A 17584-nucleotide genomic window follows, 5' to 3' on the forward strand; every position below is an offset into this window, starting at 1 on the left:
GACCGACAAGCCCTCCTCATGGTCCAATGACACGAGCTCGAGCTCAAGCCCTACACCAAGAGGTGAATTCGCTCCTCTCCATGTTCGCCTTTGACACCCCTTTGGATGGCTTGCTACTTCATGCCAATACCCTATGTTCAATCAGGTACATCGACCAAGAAGCGAGCCATGAAGACCAAGCCGATGGAGAGAGAGCTGGAAATGATGAAGATGGAGCTACAGCTTCCAGGCCGGAACTTCCGCCCCCCAGGACCGGAACTTCCGGCCAGATGCCCTCCAGATTCCCTCCAGATGCCTTCCAGCGCCCAGAAGACAGGCTCCAGCCGGAACTTCCGCCCCTGAAGACCGGAACTTCCGCCCGCCGGAACTTCCGCCCAAGTTCCGCCCAAGTTCCGAAAGTCGGCGAAAACCATACTGGGTGTTACTGCGGGACAATGGCGCAATTCCAGAGCAAGGCCGGAACTTGGCCGGAACTTCCGCCCCGACCGGAACTTCCGCCCGTCCAGACCGGAACTTCCGCCCCTGGCCGGAACTTCCGCCCAAGTTGACCGGAACTTCCGCCCCATCGAACTTCAGCACGACAGCACTTTTCAGCTTGTAACTTACCCCTTCGCCCCCACCTATAAATAGGTTGGTTGCCTCAGATCTGAGATTAGACTTGATGTGAAATTAAACCTGAGCTTAGCTCACCCTTGTGGGAACCCTACCTAGATCTTTGATCTTGTACCCACCCGGGCTCCTTATCGACTCGTGAAGATCTCTTTGGTGACTTCTATCGTTTGTTTGATCTTTTGCTTGCACTTCTACCTATTTGGTCTTTTGCTTGCACTTCTATCAACCTTCCGGTCTTTTCACCCTTCTAGATCTCGTGAGCTTCGATTTGTCGATCTCTTTGCGGGACTTCTACCGGAAGGTCTTTTCTCGCAACCTCTATCGAGTTGGTGGTTCGGGCCAACGAGGGAAAACCGATTGTGTGCGTGTGTGTGTGTGTTGTATCCCCACGATTCCCCTCCGCGTTCGTCGTGTTCATCGTGTTCATCCACCTCCCCCACGAGTTCCACCCAAATCCGTGAAGATCGGGCACATCCTTGGGCTTAGCCCTTATCATATGGTATCAAGAGCTCTTTGGTTGACACGGATTTGACCCCCACAGCCCCCAATTCCACCAATTTCGCCCAAAAAAAATTCCAAATTTTTTCCCAAAAAATAGCCCCAAATTGGCCTTGGTTGGATCTCGCGATTTGTTGAGTTTTTGGTGGTTTTGGTCCAATAGAAACTTGTCTTTGGTGTTGATCTACAATTCCCCCACCTTCCCACAGCTTTTAGTGCCAAATTTTCCGCGAATTCGAAGATTTTCGGCCCGGATTTCCGCCCAAATCGAAGAACAGCCCGCAGATCTGATTGCGACCGGAAGTTCCGCCCGGCAGGACCGGAAGTTCCGCCCGGGACCGGAAGTTCCGCCCCTCAGGACTGGAAGTTCCGCCTGGCCGAAATTTTCACAGCAAACTTCGTTTTTCGTTTTGGCACTAACCCCTTGTGTTTGGACTTCGGTTTGTGTGCCATTTCAGCTACCACAAAGCTTCCGCAACATCGACAACGACGACGGCACCCCGAAGATCCAAGCGGTTCATTTGACAACTTCCACCATAGCAAGTTCAAGATCGTCGGCCACCGTCATCAAGTGGTATAACTTGCTCCTAACTTGTAGCCCTAGCTTCCTTTGCGTACCTTTCCCATCGAGAGTGGCTTTCTAGTGTTGCGAAGCATTGCGCAAGCGTCCCGACCGTGAGGGTGTGCGTGTGTTGAGCAAAGCTACGAAGCAAGCTCGTTGTGAAAAGATAAGCAAAAGAAGTGTGACATACTTACATAGATAGTAGTATCCTTGCATAGTGAGAAAAAGAAAGAAAAAAAATACAAAAAGAAAAAAAAAAGTGTGTGAGTGACACCTATACACAAAAGAGTCCAAAGCTTTTAAGCAAAAGAGAGAAAAGAGAAGAGAGGCGTCTTGCGCAAATCTTGTTGCTTCTCAATTTTGCAACCAAGCCACGGTCTCTCTTGTGTTAGCGTGACACCGAGCTAATAGTCTTCGTTAGGACCAATTTTGTTCGTGCTCATTTTCCCGTCGCGCTAACCCCATTTTGTCCCACGTGTGTGTTCCACCTTGTGTATGCCTTTTGTGATCACCGCTTTTGACTTGTGACTTTTGGATCTTACCCACTTTTGACAATAGACTTTTCGTTTGGTTCTTCCATTTGGCTTTCCACATCCATACCTAACACCATATAGAGTTTGTTTTTGTGTGTGTGCACACATATCGGTTGCCCTCCGCTTTGAAACACCTTTTTGATTTTGGTTCGCAAGTTTTGACACTTTTGGTAGTCTTTCCTAACCACCCACCACATAGTTCTTGTTTTAGTTGTAACCATGTCTAGTGGAGAAGGGAACCAACTACCCATGACGCGGCACCAACATTGGATAGCTACTCAAGCCGCCCACGCCAAGCTCAATCAATTTGAAGCCATGCTCAAGGATACCAACGTCCGCTATGAAGAAAGAGCTCAAGTGCAACGGAATGACCTCAACAATCAAGTTCAAGACCTCAATGAGAAGATTGAAACTCAAGGCAATGAGTTGAAGGCAACACTTGCCATACAAGGTCAAGAGACAAGGGAAATGAAGACGGCGTTGGACAATATCCTCCATACACTCAACCGTCAAGAAAATAGAAGACACCACTCAAGGTCTTCGCGCTCTCATAGCTCAAGGTCACGAGCTCCTACACCGTCTCACCATGATTCCAATGAAGACCCACGCCACCATAATGTGGATGATCAAGTGCTTCACCAACAAGCTCTAGAAGCGGAGCAAGCTCGACTTCGACTTGTCCAAGAACGTCAACGCCTTGAAGAAGAGCGCCTTCAACAAGAGAATCTCCATGCTCAATTCCAACAAGAGCAAGAACGCCTTCGACATGATCAAGAGCTAGTTCGAGCAAGGGAACAAGAGCGTCTCCGCAATGAACAACAAGCACTTGAAGAGCAAGAGCGACAATGACAAGTACAAGAAGCTCAAGCTAGAAGACGACGCTTTTATGAGGAGGAACAAAGGCAAGCGCACCAAGAGCGCCAAATCATCAATGTTGCTCAACCTCAACGCCCTCAAGGTCAAGATAATCGCCGCCATCATGATGATCGACCTCATGGTAGAAGACCACCTCCAAGGGCGAGACATGAAGAATCAAGTCATCACCAAGCATCAAGTGAAGAAAGTGTGATGCCTCGACACCTCTACAACAATGATGATCAAGATGAAGGTCATGGAAGACCACCTCCTCCTCAACAAAATAGAAGCAACAATCAAGATGCTCAGGGTCCACAACCTCAACCTCCACCACGCCAAGACCATGGTGAAGAAAGGCCACCGCCTAGACGCAATGACCGCAATGAGGAAGAAATCTTTGGGAAGCTAAAGTTCACCATGCCCAAGTTCCAAGGAGAGGAAGACCCCGATGCATACTTGTCTTGGGTCCTCAAAGTTGACAAGATATTCCGCATCCACAACTTCTCCGAAGCAAAGAAAGTTGCCATGGCATCTCTTGAGTTTGAAGGATATGCAAATGTGTGGTGGGAAGAAGTGAACAAGAAGCGTGACAAGGAAGACTTAGAGCCCATTGATACATGGGAAGAGATGCAAGAAGTCATGCACAAACGCTTTGTGCCTACTCACCACAAACGTGACCTCTTCAACAAGCTAACTCAACTCAAGCAAAGCTTCAAGTCCGTTGAGGAGTACTACAAGGAGATGCACATGACCATGATGAGTGCCAATGTGGATGAGCGAGAAGAGCAAACTATGGCAAGATTCTTGAATGGATTGAACATTCCCGTCAAGAGGATAGTGGAGTTTTTGCCTTACACCAACATGGTTGAGTTGCTTCATCAAGCTACAAGAGCCGAGCGCCAAGTGCGAGAAGACATAGCAAGTGCAAAAACAAAGTCCTTCTTCGCCGCGAGAAATGCAACAAACACCTCCTCAAGCATCAAAAACACAAGTGCTATTGCCTCTAAGGATCCTCCCAAGCAAATGAAGAGTGCCTTCAAGACAACAAGCTTCAAGCCGGAGCAATCAACTATGTCCTCCAAAGTGTCCACGGGATCTAGTAACATCACTTGCTTCAAGTGTGGAGCTCAAGGACATAAATCCTTTGAATGCAAGAACACAAGAGTTATGATAACTCGAGATGATGGAGATGTGGAGTACTTGAGTGAAGGCGAATATGGAGCCTTGGTACAAGCCGCAACCAATCATGAAGATGATGACTTGGAAGACCAAGAGCAAGTCCTATGTGTGCATGATGCAAGCCCGTCCCTTGTGGTGACCAAAGTGTTGACAACCCATGCACTTCCCAATGAAGATAAAAGGTGCAACATCTTCCAAACAAGAGCCGGAATCAATAGCAAGTCAATAAAGGTTATCATCGATGGAGGGAGTTGCCACAATCTTGCAAGCACCGAACTATGTTCCAAGCTCAACCTTCCGCTCCGGAAACACCCCCATCCCTACCATGTGCAATGGTTAAGTGACAATGGAAACGTGAAGATACAACACACCGTCACAATATCCTTCAAGATTGGCGCCTATGAAGACACCGTTGATTGTGATGTCGTGCCCATGACGGTGTGCCACATGCTACTTGGTCGACCTTGGCAATATGACAAAAGAGCAAACCATGATGGCTACACAAATGCCTATAGCTTCAAGGTCGGCGACAAGACATTCATCCTACGCCCAATGACTCCTAGCCAAGTAATTGCGGACAATGCAAAGGCTTTAACGAGGGCTAAGGAAGCTACCATCACTAGTGAGATGAGCGGTGAGAGAGTGACCCACCAAAAAGAAAGTGAGCGCCACAAGCCATATGTGAGTGAGATGAAGAGTGTCCTCATAGCTACCAAGAGTGAGATGAGAGGAGTGCACCACAACCCATCCACCAAATTGCACTATGTGCTCATTTGCAAGGGGCCACCCTCGGAGACTAACAACTTAACAACACTTCCTTCGTCTTTGTTGTCTCTTTTGAAGGAGTTCCAAGATGTTTTTCCCGACGAGCTTCCTCATGGACTTCCACCGCTTCGAGGCATCGAGCACCGCATCGACCTCATACCCGGCGCTCCTCTACCAAACCGCGCCGCCTACCGCACCAACCCCGAAGATACAAAGGAGATTCAACGCCAAATTCAAGATCTCCTCGAAAAAGGGTATGTCCGTGAAAGCTTAAGCCCTTGTGCGGTTCCCGTGATTCTCGTGCCTAAACCGGATGAGTCGCAACGAATGTGTATGGATTGTCGCCCCATCAATGCCATTACCGTTCGCTACCGCCATCCCATTCCGCGTTTAGATGACATGCTTGATGAGTTGAGTGGTGCCACGATTTTCTCTAAGATAGATTTGCGTAGTGGCTACCACCAAATCCGCATGGCAATTGGTGATGAATGGAAGACGACATTCAAGACCAAACTTGGTCTCTATGAATGGCTTGTCATGCCATTTGGTCTTTCAAATGCTCCTTCTACTTTCATGCGACTCATGAATCACATCTTGCGACCTCTTATTGGCAAGAGTGTGGTTGTCTATTTCGATGATATTCTCATTTATAGCAAAAATCTCGAGGACCATGTGCAACATGTGAGAGAAGTCTTATGCATCTTGCGCCGTGAAAAGCTCTTTGCAAATCTTCCCAAGTGCACCTTTGCACAAAACAAGTTGTTTTTTCTTGGCTTTGTGGTTTCCGCTAATGGTATTGAAGTTGATTCTTCCAAGGTTGAGGCCATCCACAATTGGCCTACTCCTACAAATGTTGGTCAAGTCCAAAGTTTTCATGGACTTGCCGGTTTCTACCGCCGCTTTGTGAAAGATTTTAGCACCATTGCTTGCCCTTTGAATGAACTTACCAAAAAAATGTTCCGTTTGTGTGGGGCAAGGCCCAACAAAATGCTTTTGATGAGTTGAAGAAACGCCTTACCGAAGCTCCTCTTCTTGTCCTTCCAAACTTTGCAAAAACTTTTGAGATTGAGTGTGATGCGAGTGGACTTGGTATTGGTAGCGTTCTTATAAAAGATGGAAAACCCGTGGCATACTATAGCGAGAAGTTGGATGGTGCACGCCTCAACTATCCTATATATGACAAGGAACTTTATGCTTTGGTTCGTGTTCTTGAAGTTTGGCAACATTATCTTTGGCCAAAAGAGTTTGTCATCCACTCCGACCATGAGTCTTTGAAGTATTTGAAAAGTCAACACAATTTGAACAAAAGACATGCAAAATGGGTTGAGTTCATTGAGTCCTTTCCATATGTAATCAAATACAAGAAGGGCAAGGACAATGTAGTTGCGGATGCTCTTTCCCGCAAGCTCACCCTTCTTCTCACTCGGTTGGATTTCCATGTTTTGGGTCTTGATGAAATCAAAGACCAATATGCTTCCGATACTTTCTTTGGCCCAATTTTTGAAAAGTGTTCTAGTGTTAAGGGCATCGATGATTTCTATTTGCACCAAGGATTCTTGTTCAAGGGCAACAAACTTTGCATTCCCATGTCTTCGCTTCGCCTTTTGCTCTTACAAGAATCGCATGGTGGTGGTCTTATGGGACACTTCGGAAGAGAGAAGACATATGCCATGCTCTCAACTCACTACTATTGGCCAAGAATGTACCGCGACGTGGAACGCCTTTGCCGACGGTGTACAACATGCTTACAAGCTAAGTCCACTTCCAACCCCTATGGTCTTTATACACCGTTACCTATTCCTTATGCTCCTTGGTCCGACATAAGCATGGACTTTGTACTAGGATTGCCTAGAACTAAGTATGGTCGTGATTCCATTTTTGTGGTAGTTGATAGATTCTCTAAAATGGCTCATTTCATACCATGTTCCCGAACGGATGATGCTTCACATATTGCCTCCTTGTTTTTTAGGGAAATTGTGAGACTCCACGGTGTGCCAAGAAGCATTGTTTCGGACCGGGATGTCAAATTCATGAGTTATCTTTGGAAGACACTAATGGCCAAGTTCAACGTCAAGCTTTTGTTCTCATCATCCTCGCATCCCCAAACCGATGGGCAAACCGAAGTGGTGAACCGAAGCCTCTCCACACTACTACGAGTCCTTGTCAAGAAGAATTTGAAAGCATGGGAAGATTGCATCCCGCATGCGGAGTTCGCCTACAACCGCGCCAAGCACTCTACAACAATGAGAAGCCCTTTCATGGTCGTATACGGGTTTGAACCACCTACGGCGATTGACCTCCTTCCTCTTCCGCTACATGAGCAAGTAAACATGAACATCGACAAGCGAGCACAATACATGAAGAAGCTACATGAAGATACAAGGGCAACAATCGAGCAACAAGTTCTTCGTCAAGCCACTAGACTAAACATGAAGAAAAAGGCACGGATCTTCAATGAAGGAGACTTAGTATGGATACACCTCCGCAAGGACCGCTTCCCTCAAGAAAGAAACTCCAAGCTCAAGCCCCGCGGTGATGGTCCCTTCAAGGTCCTCAAGCGCATCAACGACAACGCCTACGTCATCGACATACCAACATCCAAGTACTTGGTGAGCAACACATTCAATGTGTCCGACCTCTCACCCTATCATGGAGATGAGGAGAACATAGAGTCGAGGACGACTCTTTCCCAAGGGGGGGAGATGATACGGGGTGGCCTTCGGACACCACCGCCTCAAGACCGACAAGCCCTCCTCGTGGTCCAATGACACGAGCTCGAGCTTAAGCCCTACACCAAGAGGTGAATTCGCTCCTCTCCACGTTCGCCTTTGACACCCCTTTGGATGGCTTGCTACTTCATGCCAATACCCTATGTTCAATCAGGTACATCGACCAAGAAGCGAGCCATGAAGACCAAGCCGATGGAGAGAGAGCTGGAAATGATGAAGATGGAGCTACAGCTTCCAGGCCGGAACTTCCGCCCCCCAGGACCGGAACTTCCGGCCAGATGCCCTCCAGATTCCCTCCAGATGCCTTCCAGCGCCCAGAAGACAGGCTCCAGCCGGAACTTCCGCCCCTGAAGACCGGAACTTCCGCCCGCCGGAACTTCCGCCCAAGTTCCGCCCAAGTTCCGAAAGTCGGCGAAAACCATACTGGGTGTTACTGCGGGACAATGGCGCAATTCCGGAGCAAGGCTGGAACTTGGCCGGAACTTCCGCCCCGACCGGAACTTCCGCCCGTCCAGACCGGAACTTCCGCCCCTGGCCGGAACTTCCGCCCAAGTTGACCGGAACTTCCGCCCCATCGAACTTCAGCACGCCATCACTTTTCAGCTTGTAACTTACCCCTTCGCCCCCACCTATAAATAGGCTGGTTGCCTCAGATCTGAGATTAGACTTGATGTGAAATTAAACCTGAGCTTAGCTCACCCTTGTGGGAACCCTACCTAGATCTTTGATCTTGTACCCACCCGGGCTCCTTATCGACTCGTGAAGATCTATTTGGTGACTTCTACCGTTTGTTTGATCTTTTGCTTGCACTTCTACCTATTTGGTCTTTTGCTTGCACTTCTATCAACCTTCCGGTCTTTTCACCCTTCTAGATCTCGTGAGCTTCGATTTGTCGATCTCTTTGCGGGACTTCTACCGGAAGGTCTTTTCTCGCAACCTCTATCGAGTTGGTGGTTCGGGCCAACGAGGGAAAACCGATTGTGTGTGTGTGTGTGTGTTGTATCCCCATGATTCCCATCCGCGTTCGTCGTGTTCATCGTGTTCATCCACCTCCCCCACGAGTTCCACCCAAATCCGTGAAGATCGGGCACATCCTTGGGCTTAGCCCTTATCAGATAGGCTCCATCTGTAGAGGGATTGATGAGCAAGTTAGAAAAGTGCAAGTGTTCAAAATTTTAAATAACTTATAAATAAGAACTTGAATTGGCTAGTTTTGAAGAGATCTCAAAGGTAAGGGTATGATTGTATTTTTCATAACTATTCAATTCATTATATTTGAAACTAAGTTTGTCAAACGTCCATTCTAACTAGGGTCTCCTAAGGTCAAACAATGGCTCTAATACCAACTTGTAAACACCCGGATTTTTAAGTCCAGATGCCCTATTATATCATACATCGCAATCCCAGGAAGATTGTTTTTGCGAGACATAATAGTAAGTAGTTCAGAGTCATCATTTATTACAACACATACTGTCTTACAACAACGGATCACATGATCCAATATTACACAAATAGATTGTTCAACATCACAAATAAGTAGCGGAAGCGTAGTAGTAGTGGACTATCTATTCCACAGGCAACGCTTGACGTTAGAAGACGATCCCAGTTATCGTAGACGTCCTGCTGTCCGTCATCCTGATACTGTTGCTCCTCTTCAAAGTCTGGCATTTGAATAGCCAGGGCAAAGCCATGAGTACTTTAAAGTACTCGCAAACTAATACTATAGTAATTACTTATTGAGTGTAGTAAGAGGGTGCTAAGCTCTAGGTTGATTTGCGTAAAGCCAAGTTTAGTTATCAAACCTTTAGTAAAGACTCATCATTGGCTAGACTAACTCAAGTGGGAACATTAGTGTCATTCCCACAAATTTTTTGTGATCCAAGTCAAATCATCTTTCAATTCATCATCCTTTGTAAGATCCAAAAATTCTGATAACGGAAATAGTATGGCCTTTCCAATCGTCCATAACCGCGGACACGGCTATTCGAATAGGTTTAACACTCTGCAGAGGTTGTACTCTTGTGCCACAACTTTTGATTACATCCGTCGAGGATAACCCCGAATCATCGTAACTCAGTACGCGGATCATCAACCTTAACCTTTCACTTATATGTCCTAGTATAGGCACCTCTCCCCATGAGCTTGGCCTCCCGGCGAAAACCAACTGTTAACCCGGGAACTGCACAGGGCTTGGGTCGTACATTCACCTCATATTCACATCAGTTCTCATATATGGAGGCAGCCTCGGCGTAACCCCTATGATGCTTGTTTAGAGGGAACCCATACTAAAATACACAAGTTTCTAGTTAAGCCCTACCCATAATCAGGTATTGTGGGGGTACTTGTATAATTGGAAGGGTATCGCATTCAAACCAATATCAGTTTTATATAAAAAATCACCATCTTCTCTTGGTCATATTCACCTTCAAAATCATTCAATGGAAATGACTCATCATTCCAAGGTTTCAAATTCATTTCAAGTCACATGTTCCCATCTAGAGTAGTCAAATTTTATTTGATTAGCACTAGCCACTATTTCATGAGGGGTGCTATCTAGCTTTGATATGGTTCTAAGCTAATCTTTAATCTTGTTCTACTCTATCCAAGTGAATCATAAATCAAAAAGTACTTTGAAGTAAATAAGCAAAAATAATTGTAATGTAAAAACATGGGATAGGTAAAGCATAAAATTAAAGGGGTGATGGTGCCTTGCTCTTGTAGAGCTTTGCAGCAAGTTAGCAAGAGTATTAGCTTGCCTTGGTGGGGATAGGAGTCAAAGTTTTCCTCCTCCTCTTGAGAGTAGCTTCCCTCCTCCACGTATTCCTCGTTACTAGCGTCTATATACGAATACGGGTACACAATCACCACACAAATACTTGCATGCTAGACTAAAACACACCAGAGAGTTCACTCAATTTAAGTCTAGCATCACATCAATCATGGCATGGTGGATTACTTGGTTTGTTCTTATTTAAGAGAAAAATAATTTCCTCTCATTATAAGTATTTATTGGATTTGCTATTTAAGTCTTTGGAGAAAAATAATTTCCTCTCATTAAATCCTATCAAGATTTAATCTCCACCAATAATAATAAGGTATGAAATATAAGTTGACCAAGGTCAACATTTCATATCTATTATGAGGGAGTAATAATTTAAATGAGGTACTACACCTCATACAATTTAAAACTAACATTTGAATGGTTTAAAATCTCTAAGTATTCACAATTAGAGGTTTATTAGCCTAATGTCATTTCCTCTTATTGTGTTACTTAGGATCAAGATTTAAATGAGAGAGTAGCTCTCATACTATTTATAAGATTTAATTCCATAATTTAAATGCACTAGAAATGGCTATTTAACCATTATTTTGATCCAGTACATGATCATGCAAACAACTTGGCTATATTATTGCATAAACAATTAAAGAACATCAATTGTGATTTATGAGAGTTGGAATCAACTCAAAATCAATTTTGGTTAAATTTTAAATTAAGTTTCAATTTGCAAAAGTCCTTGTCTTGTTATTTTTAGCATTTTAATTCTAAGACGAAATTGGAGATGAGCCCAGTGGCATTGGATAGATAATTTCGTTGGCTTTCCAACGGTATGAAGTTTGGTAGATTTGGTTTGGTAAATTTCAAACTATTCAAAAATTACTACAGCATCTGCAGGGCATTTGAATAAATATTAAATCGAAGTTTGAATCTGTGGGCTAGGCGGGAAATGGTAACGGGCCGAAACGGATTTGAATTGCACTGCGCAGCCCAACAAGCAACTGGTGCGCTTGGGCCGCCCTGACGAGGTGGGGACCATCCGTCAGCGGCTCTTAACGGCGCGAAGCGGTACGCGCAAGCTAGACCGTTGGATTAGAACAGAGATCAACGGCGTGTGAGCGCCGTCGTCTCCGACGAGCGACGGGCTCACTGGCGGCGAGCCTAGGGGGTCGGAGGGGGTACCAGGCCGTTGGAGAGGAAGGGCAAGCTGCTTGGTGAAGTGGAAGTATATGAGGAAGTCCCTGGTACAGCGGCGGAGCTCGGCGAGGCTCCAGTCGATGCAGAGCTTCCGCGGGCTCCGGCGGCTTCGAGCTCTCGATTCGAGCTACTCCGGCGAGGTGGGGTGAAATTGACTGGGGGAGAAGGATCAGTGAAGAGAGGGGAGTAGGTTGTGTGAAGAAATGAAGGGCTGAGGTCCTCTATTTATAGCGGGAGGGAGGTGGCCAAAGGGTGCTGTGGAGGAGCGTCCATGGCGCGGCGCTTCTGGTGCTCGAAGGGGCAAGGCGAGGACGGATATGCTTAGGCGTCGTCCTGGCGAGGCTCAGGGTGCAGCGAGCGCAGAGAAAAGAGGATGGGAGCGATCGGGCGCGTACTCATCATGCCCAGTACCAGCGGTACTTATCCGACGAGGACGACGGTGACGAGGCCGCTGCAGCTCCTTGAGTATGTCTAGGCGGTAGAGGGTGGGGAGTAGATGCTCGACGCAGTGCTAGCTGGTGTAGGGGAGGACGACGATGCTCGAGCGCGCGACGTACTGGCGCGTCCAGAGCGCGCTCACCGCGTGCACGGGCGTGCACTGGCATGGTTTTGGACGCGTGTGTTCTGGCCAATGCCGTGGCTTGGCTAGCTCGGGTCGGGTACTGGCACGATCGTGGTGATGAGTAGATGCTCTGGGACATGGTGGTGCTGAGAGAGGGAGGCCAGAGAGAGTGACCAAAGGTGGCCGGGTGTGCATGGCATGGTGCCTTTCTGCCCATCTCTCCACTTTAATCGACCAAGGTGGTACAAGTAGAGATGCAGGAGGGGTAGGGGAGAGATGATCATCACTGATAAAGCAGGGTTTAAGCCAAAATCCGCTGGACAATAGCATGTAACCTAATTCAAAGATGCTGCCTGCCAGGTGTTTGATTAAATGGCCGCATGAACTTTTTTGATGAATTTTGGAAATCTTTTTGGTACCTCTCATTTATATAATTAAAGTGAAAGATTGGTGGTGGTGGTGTTCATTTTGGAAATGATTTGCAACATTTCAAATTTGGGGTCATCTTTATTTTGATTCAAAGTCCTCACTTGTCCAATCTCTACTGGTCAACCTGGTCAACTTTAGCCATGGTGGTCAACATGAAAGTTGTAGACTTTGACATGGTCTTGGATGAGGTGTCAATGGTTGACCAAGTTTAGATTAGGAAAGAATTTAACCAGAGGGGTAAAGAGGAGATCATGTTAAAAAGTGCACAAATGACCAAGATCATATGTGAGATGGTTTTGAGTTAAATTTCGATTTGCTTCTGGTTTCTTGATGCATTTGGGTTTGTTTGAGTTATATAAGTATTTTAGAAACCAAAGATCAAGCCATGGTGGCCTTTGGTGAAGATTTGCATAATTGGCCTAAGTTGTATGCGAGGGAGAAATGGGTTTTTTCTCTTTTTCTTCTCTTCTTCTCAAATTAGGGTTAGGTGATCTTAGTTTAGGGTTTAATAGCAATTGATCAACATATCAACACTCATCATGGCAATTGCACAAAAGAAAAGAACATATATGCATGAAACTATACGTGACACTATATGCATATAAAAAGTTTTTGTTTGTTGCAAAATTTGAGTAATTGAAACTCTCTCTTGATTTTATTATTATTGAAACTTGGGCTGTTACAGATTAAAATCCCTGATGTTTTGAATACCTAGACCACTAAACTCCTTTTTTGGGAAACAAGATCCCAACTAACCAAATGATATTTATGTGAATCACCAATATTGTCCCGAAAGAAATGGGACATTTGAGAATCTAAACTAACATCCTTCATCGCTACTGGTGAAGACCTCATCTACCTCTTTCTTCACTAAGTCATCGGTGTTGGAGCTAGGTTAATGGTTGGCGCATCGGACATCACAACTTGTTTTGTCTTCCGACCCCTACCTTGTACAGCTCGTACCCTTGGTGCTCCTCCTCGACCGTTCCAGATACCGGTGATGAAGCTCCACCATGTACTCCTCGTCGGGGCGCTCCTCCTCAGGCGCTTGCGAGCCTCCCTGTCCTCCCGCAGCTCGCGCGCAGAGGCCAGCAGGGGTCAACCAGGCCCAAGTCCGGCCACACGGTGCTTCCCAAGGGTTAATTGACCCGGCATCCAAGCTGTGGATGCCCACGGAATAGTACGTGCCACCGCCTCCTTGGGACATGCCGCCGTGGGAAGGCTGCAGAGGGGTCTACGGCAGGAGAATCCTCACACTTGCAGCGCCGAAGTGTGTCTACAGTTGGGTAGGGGAAGCTGGCGCGGATTTGGAGAGAGCGGCGCAGAGGAGAATTTTTTTATACTCAACCACTCAATCTACCGAGGAGTACTCCTCTAATCGGTTTGAGGGTTCAGTTAGATGTGGTGTAGAGGAGTAAATTGATTAATTTTTTTACTCCTAAAACCGGTTTTAAAGTATGAGCTAAACTAGAGATGTAGGCATTGGTTTCCTCACAACAAAGAACAGAAAATGACACGGAGCAACATTGTAATCGCAACTAGGCACCGAGTGAATCCAAAAGAGTTGATTACTCTATTATAATTTACTTTGCAGCAAAGCAACACAAAGATTCCAATAGTATCCGGCTGAGTTTAGAGGACAATCCATCAGAACTCAGAAGGAGCAGCTGCCTGCAATCAAGCATCACGAACTAAACATGGGTTCTTCTCCAGGTTGGTTGAAGCGCGCCCTTGTTCTCTTCTTCTTCGGTGTGAAGGCCATCATTTTCGGTATGGTGGCCGAGAATAAGCTGGTACGCACGCTTGATCAATCTTGATCCAACTGTTGATCGCCGCCTTAACTAGTACTGAAATTCATGGATGATAGTGCTGCAAAATTGAATTGATTGCAGCCTCTTTTTGGGAAAAGTATCATCACGGGAGAGGATGACGACTCAATGGTCATGTGCGAGCTCCCTCGTCTCAGCGTCGCCATGGGGAGCCTCTCCGTGCTTTCGCTGCTACTCACCGTTCTCGCCGGCCACTTCGCCGTTCTATACCCCTACACTAAAAACAGGAAGAATGGCCACCAGCCAGCGATTCCTCGTCGAGCTATGTTCCGGAAAACCAGCCTCACCATCTTCTTCGTCATCGCCGAGTATGTACTTAATCAACCTAGCTAGCTAGCTCTCTGTGTTGTTCATCATATAAGGTCCCAATGGGTAATGAATTGCATATTAAGTAGGTTGGTGTCGGCATCGGCTCTGGCGATGATGTCCTGGGCGACCATCACGGAGCATGCTAACCTACGGTTCATGCCGACCATGCTGCCTGACGGCACCCTGAGCTGCCCTTCGACAGCGAAGACGGACGGGATGTTTGGCGGCGGTGCCCTGCTGGCCCTCGACGCCACGCTCATGTGGTTTGTTTGCCTGCTCATGTCGCTCGAGGCCCGGGCCAACTACCTCGACCTCCACGGAGGAGTTCAGGACGACGTCGACGATGGCAGCAAGAAGAAACTCGATCTCCACGGAGACCATGACATCGACAACAACGGAAACAACAAGAAACTCGACCTCCACCAAGACGATGACATCGAGGTTGACGGCAACTAAGAAACGTGACGGTGACGATGTTGCCTTCGCAGAGCTTTGCTTGATTCTGGTTCCGTCCTAGTAAGCATCACGGTGATGAGGACACTTATAGCGATCAAAGGGTGCCACGGCGTAATACCATGTCATCACCGAAAGCATCCCAATCTGCTTTGCTCGTTAGTTAATCAAACATCTGGTCTAGGTACAAAGTATTCGTAGATCATAGCTCTGTTAATCTGGCGCAACATTTTTTTTCGAAATGGAAACTCGCCTTCTATTGCCCCGGCCCTGGCCTCTTAGAAGTAGCAAATTCCTAAATGTATATCATCATACTTAAAATGGTACCGCGAAAAAAGGATACTTAATTTGATTTGATTTGCAAATCCAAATTGCAATTAATATAAGGATAAACAAGAGTGAAGTCAACATCCTCACACGTTTCCTCTCAAAACTATGATTCTTCCTCGCAAAATTCCTTTTGTACATCATGTGGTTTCAACATACTATAGTTACGTACTGTAAATACATGATATATACAGGGGTTTTAATCTAGCTGAAATGAGACAAAGCGATTCCTTAATATCATAGTAACAAGCGTTGATTTCCAATAACCTCCCACTTGTTGCACCTTTTCCTTTTTTTAGGGACAATTGTCCAAGCAACTCTCACCTCCAACTCGCAGCAACTCATCTTGCACACATGTTTGTGTTCATTATTAGAGGGTCCTAGAATGAGGAGAAGATCCTCGGTTTCATCATCATCATCAACTACAAAACGGAGAACCAGCTTTTCATTCAGTGGAAGAGCTACCACACGGCGAGCTAACGCAATAGAATTAGTTGTTTTAATTGTCGCCTCATTGCTTGCAGCTAGTTTGCTGTCATATAGAATGATGTGATCCTCGGTATTTCCAGTATGCCAAGCAGCTAATCTTGTGAGATCACATGTCCCTTTGAGAATGTTGATTGCAATGGAGGCTTCGACGGGGTGAAATACGCCTGCACATAACAATTCCACGGTACTCAGCCAGCTTGTCAGACGCACGGTCCTGCTCTCGTTTTGATAGTAGAGGCGGCAACTGTTGAATTCTGTCACGCCTTTGCTGAAGTCTTTGACTACACCTCCATCACACTTGATCTTTAGATTGATCTCCAAATAAACACAATCATCGGGAACAAGCCCTCGGCATGGATCCATCAAAGTTAACATATCATCCTGCATGGGATCAGATCAAAACATAATCCAAGTTAGATGAGTTCGAGTAGACAGTTTGCAGGGTATACTTAATGAAGTTTTGGAACAAGATGGAGGTTTCAATCAAGGACAAATGCTATATGGTTGGGAGGGAGAAATTATTTGGTACGTACGTACCGGCGAGGTGATGGTCTGGCAATCATCCGCTTCGCGCCTGAAGAGGTAGACGCACTTATAGTCGACTTCGTCCCTTGCGATGACGGTACCAAACACGTTGATGGGGAAGCCCACGTCGGACTCACACACCTTGAGGGAGATGAAGTTGATGCCTGAAAACACGACGGACTCGCACAATGGCGGATGTATCTCGCGAAGCGCGGGTCCACGGCGAAGTTCGCATTCTTTGTCGTGGTCAAAGAAGGCGTAGTTGTTGAAGCGTAGTAACCGCGTATATAGGAAGCAATGGCGTTTGGGGTCGTATACGGTGTACTTGTGGCAGCGAACCGCGTGGAGAGCCCTGAGCGCTCTCTCCTCGAGCTCTAACGTCGTCGTGGGCTTCTGATCCGATGTGGTGAGCTTCTTTGTTGTCCTGCCATGTGTGGGTGGTGGTGGAGGCCTGATGCCGAACATGGCGCGGATCTGGGCCGGTGACTTGCCGTGGATCATGTCGGTGACGGTGCGGCAGGTGATGTCGAGAAGGCGTTGGTTCCGGAGGGATTCAGCGGCGAGCACTAGGCCGAAGAGGGTGGCGTGGTCGAGGTTGGCGACGAACTCGCTGCCGTCCCAGTCAGGATTGTGGGTTTGCTTGTTGGAGTAGTGGATGCATGACCTTGAAGAGGATGCTGGATTGGACGGCGAGATGGATTGTGGAGCAGCCATTTCTGTTGCAGCTGCTTCCGGCCGTTTGGCCGTAGTAGGCGTGGTGGAACCTGATGTCTTCCTCGACCTTGGCGCCGTACCGGCACGCCTCCGCGTTGGGCACCGCCAGCTCCACGCCGTCCAAGCTCCGCAGCACCGTCACCCCCCGCATCGCGTCCTTGGCCGCCAGCGCAATGGCTTGTCTCCTCTTCTCCTTTTTCTTCTTGTGAACGTGACGTTGTCGGGAGTTACCCATGGCCAT

General features: G+C 46.9%; 2 protein-coding genes across 2 annotated transcripts; one reads left to right on the forward strand and one right to left on the reverse strand.

The window, feature by feature from the left end:
- The first annotated feature begins 14394 nt into the window (after positions 1-14394).
- Positions 14395-15291, forward strand: LOC127340530 (uncharacterized). The gene is made up of 3 exons (XM_051366272.1): positions 14395-14490; positions 14590-14834; positions 14922-15291. The coding sequence occupies exons 1-3, from the start codon at positions 14395-14397 to the stop codon at positions 15289-15291; spliced, it is 711 nt and encodes a 236-aa protein (XP_051222232.1).
- Positions 15292-15814: 523 nt separating this feature from the next.
- On the reverse strand, positions 15815-17584 carry LOC127340531 (uncharacterized). The gene is made up of 4 exons (XM_051366273.1): positions 17394-17584; positions 16642-17293; positions 15940-16485; positions 15815-15823 (listed from the first exon to the last, which is right to left on the reverse strand). Exons 1-4 carry the CDS (start codon positions 17582-17584, stop codon positions 15815-15817), a joined length of 1398 nt encoding a protein of 465 aa, XP_051222233.1.

Source organism: Lolium perenne, chromosome 3 (genome assembly GCF_019359855.2).
Source record: "Lolium perenne isolate Kyuss_39 chromosome 3, Kyuss_2.0, whole genome shotgun sequence".
Taxonomy (NCBI): domain Eukaryota; kingdom Viridiplantae; phylum Streptophyta; class Magnoliopsida; order Poales; family Poaceae; genus Lolium; species Lolium perenne.

Coding starts and splice junctions, on each gene's coding strand:
- LOC127340530 (XM_051366272.1), top strand. CDS start 14,395: ATGGGTTCTTCTCCAGGTTGGTTGAAGCGCGCCCTTGTTCTCTTCTTC. Junction 14,491..14,589: donor TGGTGGCCGAGAATAAGCTG/GTACGCACGCTT, acceptor AATTGATTGCAG/CCTCTTTTTGGGAAAAGTAT. Junction 14,835..14,921: donor ATCTTCTTCGTCATCGCCGA/GTATGTACTTAA, acceptor CATATTAAGTAG/GTTGGTGTCGGCATCGGCTC.
- LOC127340531 (XM_051366273.1), bottom strand. CDS start 17,584: ATGGCCATGGGTAACTCCCGACAACGTCACGTTCACAAGAAGAAAAAG. Junction 17,294..17,393: donor AAGGTCGAGGAAGACATCAG/GTTCCACCACGC, acceptor ATCCTCTTCAAG/GTCATGCATCCACTACTCCA. Junction 16,486..16,641: donor GCCAGACCATCACCTCGCCG/GTACGTACGTAC, acceptor GATCCCATGCAG/GATGATATGTTAACTTTGAT.